Source organism: Carlito syrichta, unplaced genomic scaffold (genome assembly GCF_000164805.1).
Source record: "Carlito syrichta isolate Samal-C Ts95f unplaced genomic scaffold, Tarsius_syrichta-2.0.1 Scaffold302409, whole genome shotgun sequence".
NCBI classification, from domain to species: domain Eukaryota; kingdom Metazoa; phylum Chordata; class Mammalia; order Primates; family Tarsiidae; genus Carlito; species Carlito syrichta.
The window spans coordinates 316,222-339,804 of NW_007246505.1; the positions used below are offsets into that span (position 1 = coordinate 316,222).

At 40.7% G+C, this 23,583-nt stretch overlaps 1 protein-coding gene across 1 annotated transcript in view; it reads left to right on the plus strand.

Annotated features, from left to right (window-relative positions):
• The first annotated feature begins 13,596 nt into the window (after nt 1–13,596).
• Nucleotides 13,597–23,583, plus strand: part of LOC103258926 (serine/threonine-protein kinase MRCK alpha-like) — a 57,319-nt gene continuing 47,332 nt past the window's right edge. The window contains exons 1-6 of the mRNA XM_021711618.1: nt 13,597–13,667; nt 16,199–16,258; nt 16,935–17,028; nt 17,389–17,519; nt 18,851–18,915; nt 22,201–22,271. Coding sequence (XP_021567293.1) covers nt 13,597–13,667; nt 16,199–16,258; nt 16,935–17,028; nt 17,389–17,519; nt 18,851–18,915; nt 22,201–22,271 — 492 coding nt within the window. The remainder of the gene's footprint in view (nt 13,668–16,198; nt 16,259–16,934; nt 17,029–17,388; nt 17,520–18,850; nt 18,916–22,200; nt 22,272–23,583) is intronic.

Genomic DNA, 23,583 nt, shown 5'->3' on the forward strand with positions numbered 1-23,583 from the left:
AGGTGCTCCTGGGACGGACCTGAGTAACCCAGAATGGCAGACACACTGGATTAGGAGAGGGAGGGCAGAAGGAAGGGACACATGTGGACCCAACACCAGGGAAACGAGAAAAAGAGGCGATTAAATCCCAGAGAAAAATGTTCCAGGCAGGAAGTATAACCAGTACTTACTTCCATAGTGAACAATAACTTTTAAAGTCATTTTATGATGAGAACACTCTGAATGGGCTGAACCAAAAAAATGTGTTAAAATTATATTAAGAAGACAGAAGGAGGGGAAATGTGTGTGAAGAGTAATATAAGAGATCGAAATCTTTATCTCCTCTAAATAATTGTTAATGAACATGGCAAAAACTAACATATCATAAATAGCAGAGTAGCGTGCTATTTAAACATATGAAACATGTTTAGAAGTATCTAAGAGAAAGTGATTGCCCTTTGGAAATGAGAATCTGAAGTGGGGAAAGGTGGGCCAGGATTGATGCTTTTTTGTTATAAATTTTGTTCTTTTATTTGAATTTCTAAACTATTACATATGTACTACTTGGATAAAAATTTAATTAAACCAAAATTATACCTTTAATTATCCTATTATAATATTTTAACTAACACATTTACATTATGTGTCAAGCATCATTCTTAGTGATTTATGCTTATTAAACAGTGGAGTAGTAACTTGATTGTGCAGTGCAGAGAGATTTCTGCTTTGATCTAAAGTCAGCTTGTCAGTATAAGAAAATTAGCATTAAAAATTCCTTAAATGTCTCATAAGTCTTCAGTATATCAAACATGTAGTTTTGTAAACACACCCTTGAATTCATTCCTGCAATTTTTCCTAAAATAATGCCTTTTAAGTGCCTTCAAATCACTATTCATTTTTTAATCTTAGGGGTATAAAATTGAGTCATTCAGAACCTTATGTTCAAAAATAATTTGTACCTCATTTATTCATCTACCCATTAATTTCCCCCTTTTGCTCCAAAGTTCCACTCCCATCACCATGCTTGTCCTTGGGAACCCTTCACTAACGTCTTTAAGTCTACTTGTAGCCTTGAGACATAGGTAGTGCTATTCAGTGTCCAAATTAGTCAAGCAAAATGTAAAAAGTGAGGTTCAGTCTATTGCTGGATGTCTCCAGTCCTGTGGCTCAACAAAGCTATTGAAGATCCTGGCTCTATTCAGATCTTTGCTCTGCTACTCACCAGAGTACTAACATTAATTTAATACCAATATCAAGATTATTTTGAGGCCAATATTCCTTGCTGGTTATGAGACTGCAGCCAATGGTAGCCAGTCCCATATGACTCCATGTTTATGTCTGGGCAAAGAGAGTTTGGCTTCCTGGAGTGGTTTAGACCCCATAGCTGCTGCTCAATGGGAGGGAAAGATTGGTTGTTTAGAGTCACTCACAATCCTCTAAACCCACCTCACTGTCTCCCCCAGTGAGACAACTGTTTTGCTTTCCTCCAGGTCATTCAACACAGCAACCATCTGACACTGTAATTTGTCACTTAAAATTCTTCAATGGTTCAAAAAATCAGCCGGGCGTGGTAGCGCGTGCCTGTAATTCCGGCTACTTGGAAGGCTGAGGCGGAAGGATTGCCGGAGCCCAGCAGGTCGAGGCTGTGGTGGCCGGGAGCGGCCACTGCACTCCTGCCTGGGCGACAGAGTGAGACGCCAACTCAAAAAAAAAGAAAAATAAAAAGAAATTCTTCAATGGTATAGTAACTAGTCTTCAATGATGGCCCTCCTGCTGACTTACACCTTCCAGTATCTAAACCCTGAATTTGGGTTTTCTCAGTATTTGCTTTTGACCAATAGAGTACACAGGAAATGACGCCCGTGACTTCGAAAAGTAGATCAAAAAAAGCTTACTGTCACTCCGTGACCCTCTGAGAAGACTCTTTTATTGGGATACTCCCTCCAGGAAACCAGTCACTCTACAGTAAGATGCCCCTGCCATGTGGAGGGGCCATGTGTAGGTGCAATGGCCGTGCCCCAGCTAAGCTCCCAGCCCACAGCTGTATCAGGAGCTGCTCTGTGCACCCAGCCCAGTTGAGTCTTCAGGTGACTGCTGCCCCAGCTTTCTTGTGACTGAAACCCAGAGAACTCAATTCAAAATTGTCCAGCCGAAGCAGAGTCAACCTACAGGATTGTGAGAGGTCGTATTAAGCTGCTGTTTTAGGCCATTACATCTTAGGATGGCTTGTGATTTAGTAATAGATAACTGAAATAAATGCCTTCGCATTACCTGTCAGTCTGGTTGCATTTGGCTGTAAGAGGATTCCTGACCAAAAGTTACTTAAACAAAGTGCTGTGGTCTAAAGGTTTGTCCCTTCCAAAACTCATGTTGAAAGTGAATTGCCATTGTACCAACATTAAGAAGCGAGAACGTTAAGAGATGATTGGGCCCTGAGAGCTCTGTCCCATGTGGGATTCACGCCCTATTGAAGGACAAGTCTGCCCCTCTTGTGCCTGTTGCTCTTCTGCTTTCTGCCACGAGAAGTTGCAGTGTCTCTCCCCTCTGGAGGATGCCGCATTCAAGCTGCATCTTGGAATCAGAGTTGCTAAACCTGCTGGTGCCTCAATATCAAACTTCCCAGGCTCCAGAACGGTGAGCCAACACTTTTCTGTTTACTGTCTATAAATTACCCAGTCTGTGGCACTGTGGTATCGCGTTAGCAGCACAGATGCACTATGACACAAAGGATTTTTTTTTTTTTTTTACTCAGAGGAACACAATTTTATAAAGACCGACAGTTTAAGACAAAGTGAAAACATTTATATGGGCTGATGATTAAAGCAAGGACGACAGATTTTAGGGTGAATGGGTTTCTGAAGGTTATTATCCTAAAAAGAACGGAAGGTCCCGCTTTCTACAAAAAGTGTGATGTGAAATTGTGGTATGGAAGGAAAGAAGGAAGGAAGGAAGGAAGGGGGACAGGAAGGGAAGGAAAGAAGGAAGGATACAAAGGCTTGTAGTGATTCCACATACCAAGAAGCTGGGGATGCAGCCCTGGGGTTTGTTCAGTGGGTCAGCACGGTCAAGGGCCAGTCTGTCTATGTGTTCACCCTGCCATCCTCAGCACACTGGCTTTGTGTCATTAGAGCTGTCATTTATCCTGAATGGCCCCAGCATCACATGATCACATTAAGATCAGAGGGGCAGAGCAAAGGGACCTCTCCTCTTGACATGCTGAGGTTTGGTCTGGAAATCTGACTTTCTTCACGTGTGGAGGCAGGGTGAGTCACCATCTACCCCGTTCAGCCAGATCACCTGTCCCAGGGATGGAAAAAAGAAGGCTGAGCCTGCCCAGATAATCCAGGTGTTTGCTGGATGCTGCTGACGGTCCAGTTGCTCAAGTGTCCCATATTCCTCCTGCACTGGCTGAGATGAATGGCTTGCACTTGATGTTCAAGGAAGTCGTTTTTCAAAAGCCTTTGGCATTTCCATTTCAAATGGATTTACACATCTAGGATACATTCCTAAATGTATTAGCATAAAAACATATATTACATACATATTCATATGTCTACATACACCTACATATGAGGGGAGACCCCAAAACCCTGAAATCTATTTATTAAAAATTGCATATTTATTCTTACATGTTTAAACGTTGGTCATCTTCAAAGTGCTCTCCATGTAATGCAATACATTAATGAGATGCTTTTTGCACTGCTCAAAACAGTTTTTGAACTTGTCAATTTTATCCTTTTTTAGTGCTTCTACCATTTTTGGTTTTGCCTCTTCCACATTGACAAAAGTTTCCCTCTGAGGACTTTTTTTCATCTGGGGAAACAAAAAAAGCTGCATGGGACAAGATTGGGTGAATAGGGAGGGTGGGGTGTGGGGACCAGTGATGTTTTTGGTCAAAAACTGCTGAACACTCACTGTTGGCAGGTGCACTCATAAATCACCCATTATGACAAAAGCAAATGTGTTGAAAGAATCTCCAGAAAATATTCACTGAAGCCGAATGCAGCCTCTCACAACAATGCCAGTTGGTACACTGATGCTGATGGGCTCCTAGAGCCCTAGCGGGAGCTGCCTGAACTACAAGGGGCCTGCCTCTCCACCCAAAATTCTGGTTTTTTTCGGTCGCCCTCGTCCATTTACACACACACACGTGTGTGTGTGGGTTCTATTCGGTCAACTATATTCAGTTTTATTTATTATAGAATATGATATTTTATATTATTATTCTGTCAATACATTACGATGGTTATCTTCAGGGTAATGACGTATCCCAATATAAAGAGTTTTTGTTTAAGCTTGATCTCCAGGTAATCAGGACTAACTAGTGTTTCCAGTTTCTTCTGTACTCTTGCAGAGACTACATATATAATAAATATTCTTTTTCTCCCCTAACCCACATGGTACCATTCTATGCACAGTGACCTGACGTTTATGTAGTATTTGACTTAGTTCACTTAATGATATATTTTTAACTCACTCTGATAAATATATAAAGCATTTTCTCAACGTAAAAAAGAATAAAGAGTTTTTGCTTGCACATCTTTCTCCTTTCCTTCCTCCCTCCCCTCCCCTTTTTACATCTATCACATTTCTTTGTTAGACGAAGACTTTGAGATGCAAAATAATTGTGTCGATCTTCCCCACCAGATTGCCAAAGATCATGGGGCTCTGGACCCAGCGTGGGTTCCTGGAGTGGTGTGATTATGAAAGAAAAAGGAATCCAAGTTGGATCCTTTCAGGAGAGACCCATATCTGGGGGAGTTGCACTGGAGATGGGGCCAAGGGCAGGAGAGCAGGCAGAACCGATGTACCCCAAGCCCAACTTGACAGGCCTGGCCTCAAGTCTTGGCTTTAAGGCTCTCTGCACACTAAAAAAAAAAAATCTCTTTAGTTTTCTCATCTGTACAGTGGGGATGAGTGATCATAAAAACAAAATGGTTGAATAAATAGGAAGCATCTGGCAGCAAGTGACAGACACTGGTGACGGGCAGCTGCTTTCATCATTAGACAAGCTCCAGGTCAAACGGGAGCAGCAGGGCAGGGAGGCCTCTGCCAGTTCGCCGGAGGATAAGCCCAGAACCAATTCAGGGAAGAACTTGCTCCTGGTGTCCCAGCAATCTCTCCAGTTGAGATGGGATCAGACACGCACACTCATGGCTTCATCTGGGTCTTCCAGGGTGAAGGAAGCGTCGCAGCTAGCATGAACAGTAGCAGCCCATGGGTAAGACCAAAGGAGCCCAGGCAGGCTGACGATTTCAGCTCCCCTTTTCCTTCCTCTAGGCTGGCCAGTGTGCAAAGGAGGGGGTTTACACTTGGCCCAGGGAACAAGCCTGCTCTGTCTTGAGCCTGTAGGGGACTGACTGCCCCAGTGTGCGGGGCGCTGCTTTCCTCGAGGTCTCCAGTGAGTCAGTTTACCTCTCTTTTTTATTTATTTTTTATTTTTAAAAATTTTTTTCTAAAACGAATCAGGAACATAATTTTATTTTTATTTTTATTTTTTTGAGTTGGAGTCTCACTCAGTCGCCCAGACTGGAGTGCAGTGGCCGCTCCCGGCCACCGCAGCCTCGACTCACTGGGATCCGGCGATCCTTCCGCCTCAGCCTCCCAAGCAGCCGGAATTACAAGCATGCGCTACCACGCCTGGCTGATTTTTTGATTTATTGTCGAGATGAGGTCTCGCTGCCCAGGCGGGTCTCGAACCCGCGGGCTCAGGCCATCCACTCACCTCAGCCTCCCAAAGGCGCGGGATGACAGGCTGAGCCACCGAGCCCGGCTAGTTTACCTCTCTTGACCTCAATATCTTCACTCCACACAAGGGGGTTTGACAGAATGTTCACTAAGAGTTCTCCAGCCGCTCTGGACTCACAGTGGTCTTTGTCCCTGGGACTGAGCCCTGGGTTTAATTGAAACCAGCTGCATCTCCCTGGGGCTACAAGGCAGAGTTAGTCAGTGAAGGATGGTCAGAGAGTACCATGAGAGCCCATGATGAGCTGTATGTTGGAGGTCCAATCAAGGAAAGGGTCTCGCAGAGGAGCTTCTGAAAGAGATCACAGGACCAGGGGTAAGTCAAAGGGAGCCTGAGGGGCTCCAAACAGCTTACGAGCTTTGTTCGCCCTCCTCCCCACTCTCACCAATACCTAATTGGGAGCTATACGTGTGTGGTCCAGTCCTTCCCAGACAGAGCCCTGAAGTCCTTCCTTCACCCAGAGTTTGGACTGCATTGGATTCCATTATTTTCAATGCAAAACTCTGTTGTGCTTTGTGTCTGAAGCCTCAAGCTCTCAAATAGAGTCACTAGTTTTTATGTCATAGGAGGAAATCAATTCTCACTCTTTCTTCAGTTCAAATATGACTGTTCAGGTGTGTGGTCATGCCGGCCCTGAACCCAGATGACATCTGGTTTGGGTGGAAAAATGTGAAGGAGCTAAGGAAGAGTCATGTGGTATCTTCTCAAATATCTTGATTGGAATCAAGTTCTAGAGTTTCTGGAGTGAAAACATTCAGGATTTTCAAGGAGCAGGACGAGTTTGACAACATTACGTCTCCTTTGCTGGATTCCTTTGAGCCCAATTTCCTAATAGCAGGTTTGCACAGCAGCATGTAGGAGGTTACTAGTCTACCCATTTAGCGTTGTGTTTCCTTTTCCTGCCTGCAAGAGTTGCTCAAGGGAGTCCTTCCTGCAAGATGAGATGAGAGGACACTGTGTCCCTCCACATACACTCAACGAATAGGGTGGCCCTTAATCCACCACACTGAGCTGTCCAGGATCCCTTGTGGGGAGCACCAAGGACAGTGGGGATAGGTGGAGTGGCCTGATGGAGAAGCTGGGGTTCTAGTTGCACTGCAAACCGGCTGGGTGACTTTGAACTGTCCTTCATTTTCTCATTTGTAAGATGTGGCTGCTGGACTGGGGTTCATTGGAGAGCCAGAATAGAGCTATATTCGTGGTCACTGGACAAGACAGCCATTCTGTAACCAGCAGGCCACCTTGACGTTGGAAGACACATGCCAAGTTTGGTGCAACAGAAATAAAGAGGAGCCTGGGTTTCAACTGCCTACTGCTGGATTTCTTTTCCCTGAGAGAAAATTACTCTGGGTCACTGAGACAGTGGCTTATGCATATTTGTTTATTGTCTGTCCCCGGACCCCACTTCCTGTCCCACTGGGATGTGGGAACTCACTCATTTTATTTACTGTTATATTCCAATATCTGGTAGACTGCTTGACACACACACACACACACACACACACACACACACACACACGCTCAAGAAATATTTTAAAAACAGCTTTATTGAGACATAATTCACATATGATACAATTCACTCATTTAAAGTATTTGCTTTCCACATATGTATTAACAGAGTCATGCATTCATCATCACAATACATTTTGGAGTATTTTTATTAATCGAAATTATGTTTATTACCCCAATCACCCTTCCAGATTTTCCCAGCTTTAATCCTAGGAAACATTAATCTTTCTTTCTCTATGGATTTGTCTATTCTGAACATTTTGTATAAATGGGATCATGTCATATGTGTTCTTTTGTGACTAGCTTCTTTCACTTAGCATAATGTTTTCAGGCTTATCTATGTTGCAGAGTGAATCAGTACTTCATTCAATTTTATGGCGAGTAACATTACATCGTGTGGACATGCTAAATTTTGTTTGTCTGCTAATTATTTGGAAATTTGGGTTGTTTCTACGTTTTGGCTATTATGAGTGATACTGCTGTGAACATTGTGTAGACATGTTTTCAATTCTTTTGGGTATAAACCTAGGAGTGGCATTGCTGGGTCATAGGGTAACGGTGTTTAACCTTTTGAGGAACTGTATGAGAGTTCTGATTTCTTTCCATCCTCATCAAGACACCTATCTCAGCCGGGCTCGGTGGCTCAGCTTGTAATCCCGTGCTTTGGGAGGCTGAGGTGAGTGGATTGTCTGAGCCTGCGGGTTTGAGACCCGCCTGGGCAACTTGGCGAGACCTCATCTCTACAATAAATCAAAAAATTAGCCAGGTGTGGTAGTGCGCGCCTTTAGTTCCAGCTACTTGGAAGGCTGAGGCAGAAGGATCACCGGAGCCCAGCAGGTGGAGGCTGCGGTGGCCAGAAGCAGCCACTGCACTGCAGTCTGGGTGAGAGAGTGAGATTCCAACAAAAAAAAAAGACATCTGTCTCAATAACTATTTCTTGACCCATGAATGAATGAGTGGGAGGGACTAGCGAAAGGGAAAAGGAATGCTGAGAAGAGAAGGGATTGAGGGAAACCTCTGGATGAGAGTTCTGATTTCTTTCCATCCTCATCAAGACATCTGGGAAAGGGGGGCAGGAGTTGAGGGAAGACAAGCAGGAACTGTCTTGGGTACAGGGAAGGTTGGAGAAAAGTAGCATGTGAACAGGGTATACGTAAAGTAACACACATTCTGTGGCTGGCTTCTTTTGAATTCATTGAGGTTTATGACCCAAGGCATGATCTCTCCTGGTGAGTGTTCTGTGCTCATTTGAAAAGAATGTGAACTCTGATCTTGCTGGTTACTTATGTGGTAGTTGTCCTACGTAGTGCACCTATATACATTCCAAACCTTTTACTGCAATGTTATAAATTTTATGTTATTTTAAAGAGTTCAATCAGAAAAATATAGTCTACTGAGGTCACCTACGCAGTTACTATTTCTTTTGCTCTTCCTTCAGTCCTGAAATTCCCATTTTTGTTTGCGTGTCATTTCACTCCCATCTGAAGTACTTTTGGAACAGTTTTGCTGGTGACAATTCTCTTAGTTTTCCTTCGCCTGAAAGTATCACTATTCTTCCTTCACTTCTGAAGGATATTTTAAGTAGACATACATTTCTAGCTGTCAGTTCACTTCTTCCACTTTTAAAAAGTGTTCCACAATTTAAAAAGTGTTCCACTGTCTTCTCATCTCTGAGGCTTCAGTGAGAAACACGTCATCCTTCAGATCATTGTTCCTCTCTGAGTAATGAATTATTTTTTTCTTAGTTTTAAGAAATTTAATTATGATATATTTTAGCATAGATTTATTTAATCCACTAAGATCTCCACCTAGAAGTTTATATCTTTTGCTAGTGTTGGAAAGGTTTCAGCCATCATATCTTAAAATATTTTTTTTTTCTCTGCACCAAAATCTTTCTCTTCTCCTCTGGCATTTCAAAAACATAAATATTAAAGCTTTTGGTATTGTCTACTATGTTTTTGAGGGTTTTGTTTTGTTTTGTTTTTCAATCTCTTTCTCGCTGTTCAGTGCATTTCTATCATAGCAAACTCCCATAAACATAGTGACCTAAAACAAGCCATGCATTTATGACCTCACAGTTTCTATGGACCAGGAGTCTAGACCCATTTTAGGTATGTCATCTGCTTACAGCCTCATAAAGGTGCAAAGTGTTGGTAGATTGTGTTCTCATCTGGAGGCTTGACTTGGGAAGCTTTCCTTCCAAGTTCATTCATGTTGGTGGCAAAATTCATTTTCTGGCAGCTGTATATCTTTTTACTGACCATAGCTGGAGTCTGCCCTTATGTCCTAGAGACTATGTGCTTTTGTTGATTCTCCAATGTGGTTACTTACCTTATCAAGCCCTGAAGGAGAATGCATAGCTCTAGATTGCTAACAAGATGGGGTCTTAGATAATGTAATACAACCACAGATGTGACATTCCATTGTTTCTATGGGATAAAAGCACGTCACAAGTCCCACCCACACTCAAGAGGATGGGACAATACAAGTGCATGAATACCAGAAGAAGGGGAATCACTGGGAGTAGGGCCTGTCTGCCACAGTCCATCTCCTGTCCCCAACAGTTCACAACCTGCTACATAAAAAATACATCCATCCTGTCCCAAAGTTCCCGAGTCTCATTCCTTTATAGCATCAGTTCAAAGTCCAACATCTCAATATTTAAGTCAAGTCAGAGTGGTGTAGACAAGGCACCTGCGTTCAGTCCATGAAATACCGTTCCTAGGGCACAGTCCTTCTACGTGTGTGTGGACCCGTGACCACAGGGATGAGCTATCTGTCCCTGCCCTTCCCAAAATGCAAGTGGTCAGGCACGGGATATCATCTGTAGACATTCTAGTTCAAAAGGGGGAAAATGGGAGGCACAGGAGGAGTCTCTGATCCACAGAACTTCTAAAATTCAGCCAGACAAATGTCGAGAGGTTCCTCAACTAGGTTTCAAGTCTTCCAAGCTCTTGCCTCCAGCTCTAGGCTCTTGATTTTGTCCTCTGAGTCATCCACCCTCTCTCCTTCCTTCCCTCCCTCCCTTCCCTCTCCCTCTCTTTCTGCAAAAGGTGGATCAGAAAGAGAGGACTTCTCTTGGAATGTATTCTATTCATCACTGGCATGGAATTTAAGGTTTCAAGCTGCCTTTGAATCCAGGCCATGGAATTCCAAAGGGAAAAAAAAAATCTAAGATCTTCACAATTGGGTTGTTTTTACTAGGCTTTTCATCTCTTTCTTACCTCTTCTTACAATGACTTACTTTTCAGAGTCTATGGGTACCTACCCAATTCATTCCGAGAATTTGAGCTGTGTGCAGTGAGATGGATCGGGCAGGGTGCTTACTTCAACTTCATCAGAGCTGGAAACTTCAGGTATTCATGTAAATAGTTTCAAAGTAGACAGAGTAGATTATGCATTTATGTGGCACAAAAAAGTGAAAACCCTCCCTCTACATTTTTTCCCACCTCTCAGTTCCCTTCTCTGGAGGAAAGCAATGTTATTAATTCCAATATAGCTGCTCAAAGGAAATGTATGCATATGCACACACATAAAAATATACTTTATAAGCCTCTCCTCTTCACAGTAGATAGCACACTATATACTCTGTTATACATTATGCCTTTTTTACTCAACAACATAATGGAGATCAATCTATCGATACAGGAAGATTTCCTTAATATCTCATATGGCTGTTTTGTATTCTCCTGAATGGAAAGACCAAGATTTATTTAACCATTTGCTATCCTTAAAAGAAGAGCCACAGTGAATAATAACCTTACTTATACAGTCTGTCAAAAGTGTGAAATTTTTTGGTTGTATAAATTTCTTTTTTAAAAATTTTATTTTAAAGACGTGAGGTACTGTTCCAGATTAGATATACAAGTGGCCATCGTACAGTAAAGTTTGGGCCTCCCTTTAGTCCCTACTTTGCCTGGTTTGAGATCAGGTACCTCTGGTTGTATACATTCTTAACAAGTGAATGGCATATTGAAAGACAACGTGAGTTTGTAATTACTACAGACGTGGTCAAAATGTCCTAAGAGCTCATGTTAAGTCACATTCTTCCCCAGTCCACAATCTGTGAAAGCCTTTGTTCTTCCACATTCCTCTTAACACAGCATGCTATTGAAATTTTAATCTAAAATAGTATCATTGTGTTGGTAAACTTCTTTTTCACTGAGACAAAAACATGCATGTGATAAAGTTGGACTTTAGGAGGTAGTTACATTAGATGAGGTCATGAGGGTGGGACCTTTAGGATGGGATTAGTGTCTTTGTAAGAAGAGGCACCAGGGAGCTTGTTGGCTCCCTCTCAATCTCTCCCTCCCCAGAAGCACAATCAAGAGGTCATGGGAGCACACAGCAGGATGGCTGCCACCTACAAGCAAAAAGACGAGGCCCCCAAAGGAGACCTACCTTGTAGGCACCTTGATCTTGAATGTTGAGCCTCCAGAACTGGGAGAAATAGAGTTCTATTATTTAAACCACCCAGTCTATGGTGTTTTTTTGCAGCATTCTGTACAAATGAAGATAGGAGATAATTATCAAAATAACTAATCACAGGCATAAAACGAAAAAAGAAGCCTATGAGTGCATACTGACATAAATTAATGAATAAATCATAAAGGAAAGAAAAGGGAAAACTGTTCCTTATAGAGAATACCAAGTAATAAATGTAGAGCTCTGATTTGCAAGTATTATAGTAACACATAATTAAGGTTAAAATAAACAATGGATGGAAGTTTTATAGGCGTCAGGGTATCTAATTAGTCTTGAAATGTTTTCTCACAAAATGGCTTATTAGTTTTAAAGAAAAAAAAACCAAACAAAGCAAATTTACAGTAGAGAAACTGGTAGACACCTCCTTAACCAAGTAATCAATGTTAATATCACCAACAGTGGGACACACTGACATCATGTGACCCTGGTCCATGGGGTGTTAGGGAGTATGTCACCCTTCAGCACGTGCTGAGGACAGAAAATCAATTTTGTGGTATTTCTCCCCAAGCTGCTTAATGTGAATTATATGGAAAGATCAGATAAAGTAATTGTTCTGTATTCTTTAAACTCTTAAGGTCATAAAAGATGAAGACAGACTGAAGAATGTCTCCAGATCAACGGCTATGTCAGTTGAATGCACCAACTGATCATAGATTATATTGTGAACCTAGAAAAGAAGTTATGAAGAACATTATTGGGACAATTGACGAAATTTGAATCTAGACCGTGTTTTAGTGAGTAGTATTGTGTCAATGTTGAGTTTCCAGATTTTGATCCTTGTACTGTGGTTATGTAGAAGATATTCTTATTCTCATGCATTTCAGGGGTAACAGCGCATAGTATCTGTAGGTTATCACATATACTAAGAGAGAGAGAGAGAGAGAGAGAGGGAAGGAAGAGAACAGAGAGAATGATAAAGTAAATGGGGTCAAATGCAAGAAGTCTTTGTACTAATCTTATTTTTTCTGCAAGCTTAAAATTATATCAAAATTAGCTGGGCACATTGTCTTATGACTGTAATCCCAGCACCTTGAGAGGCTGAGGCAGGAGGATTGTTAGAGCCCAAGAGTTTGAGACCAGCCTAGGCAACACAGCAAGACCTCGACTCTACAAAACATTTTAAAAACTTAAAAATAAAAAATTAATTGGGTGTGATGGCATATATCTGCAGACCCAGCGACTTAGGAGGCTGAGGTGGAAAGATTACCTGAGCCCAGGAGGTTGAGGCTGTGGTGAGCTGTGGTGAGCTGTGATTGTGCCACTGCACTCTAGTCTGGGTGACAGAGTAAGACCTTGGCTCCAAAAAAAAAAACCAACAATGGTAATAATAAAATAATATCACAATTAAGGCTTACCCCCCCAAAATTCCTCAACAAAACAGTAAAAGATATAATTCCAGCTTTTCGTGTGTGTATATATATGTGTGTGTATTCCAAGATATACACCAGTCTATTGTATATTACACACACACACACACACACACACACACACACACACCCTCTGCAAGCTTATAATTAAAAGGCCATGCTGAATGGCCAAGTGTCACAAGGCCATCACCAAAATGCCCCTCCTCGACTCATTCCATCCTGTCATCCAAGGAAGGATTAACTGCCTTCCCGTGGGCAGCTGACTATGGATGGGTGGCTATCCAGATATCCAATGGGCACACTGAGTCTTCATGTGTAACTGCCACTTGAGCCAGTGCCATCTCTGGAATCTTGGGGCAGAACCTTCCAGCCCCAAGGAGCAGCAGTTGGCCTAACACTAGCAGCTCTCTGGGCTGTTGGAGAGCAGGAAACAGACTCTCAAGCCTCCCTCCTCTGCCAAGATCAAGGACATCTCCCCAGAAGGGGCAATCCTTGGAGTGTACTGTCACCATGAACAAGGACAGAGCTCCCTTATTCTCTAGGATGTATGACTATAAGCCCCTGCAGAATACCCCAGGAAGGTATGTAAGGCCCACATCCTCAGTTCTTTCCCTTCAAATTTACCAATAATACCCCAGGGATGCTTCTTTTAAAAATGTAAGAAAAAGCAGCCAGGTGTGGTGGTTCATCCTTGTAATTCCAGCACTTCAGGAGGTTGTGATGGGAGGATCCTTTGAGCCCAGGAGTTTGAGACCATCCTAGGCAACATAGTGATACCTCATCCCTACAAAAAAAAAAAAAAATTAGCTGGGTGAGGTGTGCCTACCTGTAATACTACCTTCTCAGGAGGTTGAGGCAGAAGAATTGCCTGAGTCCAGGAGGTCAAGGCTATGGTGAGCTGTGATCATGCCACTGTACTCCAGCCTAGGCAACAGAGTGAGATCTCCAAATCAAAAAATATATATATATGAAAAAACTTTTATACTTATGACTAGGGGTCAGGACTTCTGCTTCCAAGTGAATATTTCTTTTTTTTTTTGGAGTTGGAGTCTCACTCTGTTGCCTCAGTTGAATTACAGTGGCACGCTCACGGCCGCCGCAGCCTCGATCTTTTGGGTTCAGGTAATTCTTCTGCCTCAGTCTTCCAAGTAACTGGAACTACAGACGTGTGCCTCCATACCTGGCATATTTTTTTATTTATTGTAGAGATGAGGTCTCACCAAGTTGGCCAGGCTGGTCTTGAACCCCTGAGCTCAGACATTCCTCTCACCTTGACCTCCCAAAATGCTGGGATTATAGGCTTGAGCCACCACACCCAGCGGATATTTCTTTTTATTAAAAAAAGTCGATGTTCTTTACTTTAAAAAATTTTAACAGGAAATGGTACTTTGAAATACAGGTAGCACTGTTTGAGATGCAACATGACATTAATGAATTAGGAAATTAACTGGGTGTATAATTTCTAAACATTCTTCAGTTCATTTTCCTAATTTGTCAGTTTTAAGATTTTAACTGAGGCCTAAAACTAATGTATGTGTTTATATATATGCACACACATATATATACACAGTTTTTATGTGCTTTGTAATATGTTTAAGCTTACAGAATTCTTAGAAGATAGTGCCTGAACTGGTTCCTGGGACTAGTGATCCCAATGCCTGTGTTATTTTAACTGTTATGTTTCTTTTCTGAATGTATTGTGGATTGAGTTTGTCTTGTCTAACCTCTTGATTGTGGTTTGTTCATAGACAGTTATCTCTTTTGAATTCAGAGTAAGAATGTAGGCAAAACCTGGAAGGCTGGTTCACTTCTTTTATTTATTCGTAAACAGGAAAGCCCACACTAGAAAATATAATTTTCTCCTAAAATCCTTTTATATCATGTATCATATGTAAGTATTTAGAGATCCAGTCTTGGTTTCAACAGGTTCCACCATAATTACCTATACTATAAAAGCATCATAACTGAGTCCAACAAAGTTTTTATAGACCTGATCCAAGGAAATATACTTCACAAGTATAGGAAGTCCAGCAGTATGAGAATATTTCCTTTTATGGTAAGGATACAAAATGCTGTAAGTTTTTGCCTTAGCAATGGAAATGTTCAAAATTGTGCAATTGATTTCTCTCTAGCACAATTTAAAAAATTTTAGAATCATGGAGTATGTGTGAGGTTTGTTACATAAGTATATCCTGTGGAGGTGAGGATTGGGCTTCCAAAGAACCCTCCTCCCCAGGAGTGGGCATGGTACCCCATGGATGATATCGTATCACTTATCTCCTCTCCCTTCTTCTCTCCTTTATCAGTGCCAAGCGTCTTTTTCCCCATCCTTGTACCTGTGTGTGCTCCATGTTTATTGGTCACTTATACATCCAGTATTCTGAGACATCCAGTATTCATTCAGTTTTTTGTTTCTGTGATAATTCACTTAAAATGATGTTCTCCAGCTGCATCCATATTGCTGCAAAGGACATGATTTTGCTCTTCTTTATGACTGCCTAGTATTCCATAGTGTATAGGTCCACATTTTCTTTATCCAGTCCACCTTCAATGGGCATCTCGGTTTGTTCCATGGTTTTGCTATTGTGAACAGTGCTGCAATAAACATATGTGTGTTGCAGTCATTTTGGAAGAGCGATTTGTGGTCCTTTGGGTTATGGTACCTCTATTCTAATGAAATTTGTGTATTTCCTAGTAGACATTCATGTCGATAGAGAAGATCCACTATGCTATGAGTGTTACTACCTTCACAAAAATCACGTGGCTGGAGAAGAGTTGAGAGTTCTTTTTGCATTCTACCTGTGTTTGATCAGAAACTCTGATAGTTCCGCTCCAGTCATATGCTAGTATCACCTGGTATTTTAGTTTAAGGCTGTTATTATTTACTGACTGTATTTCTGACTTAACCATAAGTTGCCAGTTATGTTGTTACCATGCTTGTGTCCTATGCTCTCCTTTTGCCAGAATCCAGTTTTGTTTTGCACTGGAGAGCATCCTGGAGGAATTCTTTCTGAAAAGTCTGTTATGTAGTAAACTTTTGATCTCTTTGGATGTCCCAAAGTGTCTTTATTTTGCTAAGTTTTATACCTGAATTCTCATTTGCCAACTTCAGAACTTTCAAGGTTGTGATAGGACTCATCGCCCTAGTGATTATGCGGTCCTTCTGGGAATGGTACTCACTAATTATGAATAAAAAGTGGGAAATAGTGGGCTTTTTTTGAGATAGGGTCTCACTTGTTGTCCAGACTATGGTGCAGTGACACGATCTTGGCTCACTGCAGCCTTGGAACTCCTGGGCTCAATCTAGCCTCCCACTTTAGCCTCCTGATGAACTGAGACTATAGGCATGGGCTACCATGCCCAGCTAATTTTTGCATTTTTTTGGGTAGATATGAGATCTCACTCTGTTGCTCAGGGTGGTCTCAAACTCCTGGCCCCAAACACGCTCCTGCCTTCGTCACCCAAAATGTTGCGATTACTGGTGTGAGCCACCACGCCAGAGAGCGATCTTTCTTAATCAAGTCAAAAAACCTGCTTTTTGCTTGTAAGATAATTCGTGATTTCTCCAGCAGTATGATCCAAATCTAAAAAGTAGTCTATTCCCACCCAATGTGTCTTAAGTTAAGCCAATCATGTCATCTTTTCTATGAGCTTTGTGAAGATCCAGGTCTATACACTATGCTATCTTCTCTAGGTTTTTACTCTTTTCTGTTGGAAGCAAATGATTTTTTTATGTCTCCTCAGAAAGTCATGTTAAGATTTATTGTGGTGTATCATTTCTATAACCTTCTGTAGGTTATTTTTTTCCACACTTGCATTTTATATGTCTTTTACTTTCTATATTCTAGCATTGGGGATGAAAAGGATGCCCAAGGCTTGACCTCAGAACTAAGTAAAGAAGTGGAGCCTTTAAGAAATTTCCGCTTGGTTACAGGAGAAAGAGTGAGTGTCAGTCACAGAGCAGGAAAAGCTCTCTCTCACCACACACACACACAATAGCCATGAAAGTCATGAGGGCAAAGTTGCTGAATTAAGGCAGTTTATTTAAGTCTTTACCTACAAAAAGTACTTGTCATAAGAAACCAGCCCTGCTTTGGGAGGCAGCTATCATGGCGTATAAAAATGATGGGTCTTTAATATTATCCCAAGTTTAACAAAAAGTAATGCAACAGGCACAGTTTTTACTTTACTATTAAAAAAAATAATAATAGCCCAGAGTACCTCCTAATGTTTGTTTCTGGATGAGCTTTAAATGTTGTACATATCAGATGGAAATGAAAACCCATGTACTTGATTTTGTAGAAAACGCCGAGGGAGATGCAGCAACTTGATAAACTGGGCATGTCAACTATGCTCGAGTCAGAATTGACTCTGGACGGAGAGAGACCATCCAGACAGGGGCTCCCAGAGGTGCCTCAGGGCTTGTTTGACTGGTAAGACTAAGAGGAGTCGGACTCACTTAACAATTTGTAAGCTGAATGCAAAGCAGTTACCTTGAGGTTACATGTCCAGTCTCTTCCTATGACCCAAAGTTTAGAAATTCTAAAAAGAAAAAAGTGATTAGTTGCATTAACATATGTATTTTCAACATATGTTACATTTTGTTGATTTTGGCATCACCGCACAGTGATCTCAATAATACTAAATAATACTGGAAACTGATATACCTATAGGTAAAGTTTATATTGTTTTCTCCCTGCTTGAAAATGTCCCTGATTCAGAAGCAACCCAAACTCTCTTGTAAGGACTACCTTGCATAGATATACAAATACAATTTAAAATGAAAATAGAATGAGATAAACTAGATGTAATTGCCTATTTCCCATAGACATCTGACTTCTGAAGAATCTACTGATATTGGTTGCCACATGACTTTTAAACTATAACTAATAAATTACCAGGTATGTTGCAATATGTGTGTTTTTTAAAGTGGTGCCTCTTCCTATTTTGTTTGTTGGTTAGTGGAGAATTTCCTTACATTCTTATCACAAAAGTAGAGCAAATTAAACTCCAACAGTGTGAATCACAATATGATAACAAATAGTCAATAAACATTGCTAATGAATATATCAGTATACATGAGATGATGTAATATTGGAAAGTAAACAGGATAAAAAAACAAAATTCAAGCCAGAGCGAAAATAGAAATACAATACCTGTTTCCTACTTAAACTTACTTCAAAAGTTATTTAGTGAGATGAGAAGAAATATAAGGCTATGAGGGCCAACTTTCATGCCTAAAGCCTTATTCACATAACTGCAGTCATTAACATTTAGATAAACTTCAATGCAAAAAAGTTGAGTTACCAAGCCTAAAGCTGTATGTATTACAAATGATCAGTTTTAAGATCAGTTTATTTCATTTAATGTGAAACGGAAAAAGCATTTCTCAGTATGTGAATGGTACGGTGCAATAAACTTTCAAATAACACCAATGTAGTGTTTCAGAATAAACAATACTGCATTTTATACTCAGGCCATCTCCGATCACACATTTGCCCCAAAGCAGATACGCACATGAATTAAACAGAAAATAGTGTACACATAATTATTTATTTGATCCATCACTTGGTTCCCTACGAAACAAACCCCCGTGTCATTTTGTCAGATCACCCTTATTCAAACGTTATTTAAATATGAGATTCAACCTGACTGAGGCTTCCAACCACCTTGGCCCCATGTTCCAGTTATAGGAATCCAATTATAGGTCAGTCTTCAGCACTTAGCACTTAATGATGTCTTCCCTTCCTTCTGCCTCTTTTAGTAAAATGAAAGCCAAAGAGAAGCACCAATGTGACCTGTGGTTAGAAACCAGACGACCGGCTAAGGGTGAGGCGCTCACATCTGAAAGGGTGTGGGGCTAATTGTTGCCTAGATCAGGACCTACTGGGCCACACTTTCATAGGTTCGTCTGGCCACACGAGAGCCAGCTTATCATGCAGGTATGAGAGAGAGAGAGAGCGAGAAAGAGAGAGAGAGAGAGAGAGAGAGAGAGAGAGAGAGAGAGAGAGAGTGAGTGTGTGTGTGTGTGTGTGTGTGTGTGTGTGAGAAACTCTGTTTAAATAAAATGTTCCAAGAGTCATTTTGTTTACTTTTATTGTTAACAATTTAGAGGTCTTCCTATGATAGTAAAACAAAAATATTTTGCTTTAAAGTGGAGCTACCTTTTTTCAGTACCATGAAATATTTTGCATAAACATTTTTGTGACCGATCATTCTTAAAATTGCATATCCGTTACCATTTCCTGGTTTTGGAATGTTCCCATGTGCCGAAGACAAAGCCATTCTGGTGATATGAAAGGTTTTTTTAAACATTAAAACTAGAGGCCAGTCCGGGCGCGGTGGCTCACGTCTATAATCCCAGGAATTTGGGGTGCTGAGGTGAGAGGATTGCCTGAACCCATGGAGTTCGAGACCAGCCTGGGCAACTTGGCGAGACCTCATCTCTACCATAAATCAAAAAATCAGTCAATCATGGCGGCGCGTGCCTGCAGTTCTGGCTACTTGGAAGACTGAGGCGGAAGGAGCGCCTGAGCCCAGTAGGTCAACACTGGGGTGGCCGTGAGTGTGCCACTGCACTCTAGCCTGGGTGACGGAGTGAGACTCCAACTCAAAAAACAAAAACAAAAACAAAACAAAACCAGAGGCCATTTCTTCATTTTAATGATTCAGTGGTCCTTCTTCCGATGTGCTCCCATGCTCGATTCCACAGTTCTGCGACACGTTGGCTGCCTAGGCTGATGAATCTTCTGGAAGGCAGAGGCCAGACTAGTAAAGAACCCAGGCTAGGTAAACTCCAGCTATTGACTGTTCAATAGCACTTATGGACTAACTTTTTCATGGACAACAGAAGAAACAGTGGATCAGTTGAACTACTTGTCCCTGAGGGCCGAATTCTTCAATGGAACAATTTGTCCCTGTGAGTCCACCGACTGAATTCCTTAATGATGGTAGGTCAGATTCCTCACTGTGATTCACCTCTGTGGGTCAAATTCAATTTTTTTTTTTTGAGAAAAAATTTTTCTCAAAAGTTTTTTGTTTTTGAGAAGAATTTTTGTTTTATTTTGAGAAAATTTTAATCTCATCTCTTCCCGTGGATAGACATTTATTTCAAGACACACAGCAGCCTATACCATAGAATTTTGGTTCAGACTATGGTAGATACCTACAATTTTTTTCATGTAGTATGGAAGTATCACTTTGGGCTGCTTCCAATACAGCTTGGTGGTCCAGGTCGTTACTTGCAAACTGATGAGTCCTGTTTTGGCTAAAAAATCAAGTAATTGCAGAGAAGGAGAGAGGTATAAGGATTTTTGGCATTTTAGATACTACCCGTTAACAGGTTATTTGTTAACCAGGAATTGATAATTAGCTAATTGGAACTTTTTAGTGACTGTTCTGGCCACATTTTTTTGCCTACTTTGCGAAGTGTAGTCTTACCATTTACTCTGATTTATGAGTTGCTTATAATAACATTCAGCCTCTCTTTGGTTTCCAACATGTTCGGGTTAAACATAATGATTTCAACTTCCATTTCACGTCACTTCTTGGCTTGGATACTCCAAACACTGAATCCTGGAGGAACAAATGCAAAACAAAATACAAGATCATGTGAAGAGTTAGTTATGACATGTTGGACTTATACTTGGACAAATGTATAGGGTTTGATGAATTTGGAAATAATACTTTCAATTCCCTATTACTGCATGTATCAGAACAATGTCCTGTTAACTCATAATGACTCTTTGATTTGGGGGTTTTAGTATGTTTTTGTGCAAATATCCAGGGAAAAATTCTTCAACTGAATACATCTGAAAGACAAATGGTTCAGTTGATCTGAAACAGGTAAAGATAACTGTAGTTACCCATGCAAAGCTGAAGACCAAGAGAGAGTCCAACTCTTGAATATAGGGCAAAAGTCACTTATTGCTGTGGTGAGTGTGGCTCCAGGGCCAATGCTCAAGCCCTGAAAAGAAAGCCAGAGCACCACCTGCTATAAAACACCAGCAAATGTGGATAGTTTGAGTTCCAAAACATTGACTGGTGACTGTGCTGACAAGCTCGGTGTTTTTTACAGAAAGCTGATCTGTTATCATAAATGCTTTTGAAGTTAACATTTCACCTAGAGATTTATTGTTTTATTGTCCACCATTTTTTCCTTTGAATACTGCAGAGCAGTAATGCACTGTCTTTTTTATCGTTGTGCAATCGTGTTGGAGATTTATATCTAGAAAAGCTCCAGGCAATGCCCATTTGCTAAAAGTATGCTTGTTAGAGACATTTAAAGTTTGTGCTTGTTTTCTTCTCTAACATTTCACTTGAATTATAGTTATACTTTAAGACTTCAATTCGAAGACCGTATGCTTTAAAGTTGGATGGAAAAGTATGACTGCTAGATGATAGTGTGGCATTTCTTTAAAATTTCTCAGAGGAAAACAACCGCAGTTGGATAATTTATTCTGTCTAAATAAATAATACCTTGATACTATGATGAAACTTTTAAGTATAATTATACATATTTGCTTTATGACTGCCGATGTACCTACCACAGACAACTGAGGTTAAGGACTACCATGCTAGGTAGCTGTGAGGACCGATGTGAAATTGATACTTGGAGTGGGGAGCAACTAGTATGGAAAAAATAGCCATCATTGGCCTGGCCATATTTCTGAAATGTCCTTGGGTCTTCCGAAAAGATCTCAAGATTTATTTAAGTATAATGCTACTGGGAAAGAGCAGGCAATGATTTGGCACACAGGAATTAAATTATTCATGAAAACTGGTACATTTATGTATTTCATTATAAGTTTATCATGAATTTACTAAAATGATTGCTTCCCTTGACATGAAGAATGCTAAGATATATTAAGATGCATGTAAAATATAAGTATGTAAATAAGCACAAACATATTTTAGTTAAGTTTGTGTATGTGATAAATGAGATCACCTCTGAAAAAGATGGCGTGAGAATGACTTTAAATAGACTAACAGATCCAAAAAGGTATGAACATTAGTTTATTTTTTTAAATGATGTTTTTTATTTTAAAATTGTGGGGTACAGTTAAGGAACATTAGTTTCAATATTTAAGTTTAATGTTTTCCATTGCCTTCCAGGTACAGCGAAACAGGACTCCAGTGCATCTTCTTGGGCATGCTTTAATACAACTTGCAATGCTCATCGAGAAGTAAGTGCTAAGCTTTCCGAGGAGGCTCCATAGCCACTTCAGGGATCACTCCGTTGCCCTCAAAATAGCATTTTCCTCTTGCGCTAAAACAGTTCTAATATTATTTCATGTTAGAGAACTGAGGACCTGACATAGATACATAAGAAAGAAGCAGGTATCGGTGAAAAGGAAGGCTGAAAGTTTATGTAAGTGGTAAAAACATCTGTATTAAAATTAAATAACAATATTTTACATTGTAAACTATGACACATACACAGAAAAGTTCATAGAACACCAGGGTGATCTTCAGTCAGATGAAGAGATGAAAGGGGGCTAACTCTCCCTCTCTGTCAATGGGAGCTGCTACCCTCATACTCATGGTATTGATGCTCTCATTTTCTTCTTGTATTTTTACAACCTCTGTATGCATATATACTCCTAAATAATATGATTTACTTTTAGAGTGTATGTCAGTGGAATGATACAGTATATATTCTCCTGTGTCATGAGCATTTGGTTTGTGAGTTTCATCCATGTTGTTATATGCAGCAACAATTTGTTCAATTGTATTGCTGTGCAATATTTCATCATATAAACATACTATCATTATTTTTGATGCATCTTTGCATACACATCTGGCTCCAGCCAGGAAAATAGAACTTATTCTAGTTGTTTTAATAAAGACAAATAGAGCACTGGGTAAGCAGAGATTGTAGGACTAAAAAAACCAAAAAGCAAACGGTGGCAACACGGAGGCAGCAATTACAAGGAGCAGCTCTAAGCTGGAGAAACAAAAGGAAGACGCTGGGTTCTTAGAACCTAGAAGCTGGAAGAGGGGCAACCCAGATACCTGGAGCAGTACCATGAGGCTGGATCACAAGGGGCGGAAGAAAAACACAGATTGAAACCCAGGCTACTTCCAATAAGGGGAGCTCTGCAGTTGTGTCCCAGGAAACAGGAAATGCCAAGACTCTTCAGAGATGGTAAACACTGGTTCTAAGTTGATGCTTACCTAAAGCACCTCTATTGTCCACTAGCCAGCTATGTCACACCAGTGGTAAATGACATTTTGGTTTAGGGCTAGGTGTCTCAGTGGATACAGTGTGTTCATGAATCTAACCTGTAGTCAGTTCTATGTTTACTGAATACATAATTAGAATAAATGTATTAAAAAGCTGATATGATCCATGTATCATGTCCATAGACTGGAGAGCAAGAGATGGCTATTAATGGTAGGAAGAGACAAATATAAGGCTCTGGGGAGGTGCCCTCTAAGGCAGCTGTCCCAAACCTTTTTGGCATCAGGGACTGGTTTCGTGGAAGACAATTTTTC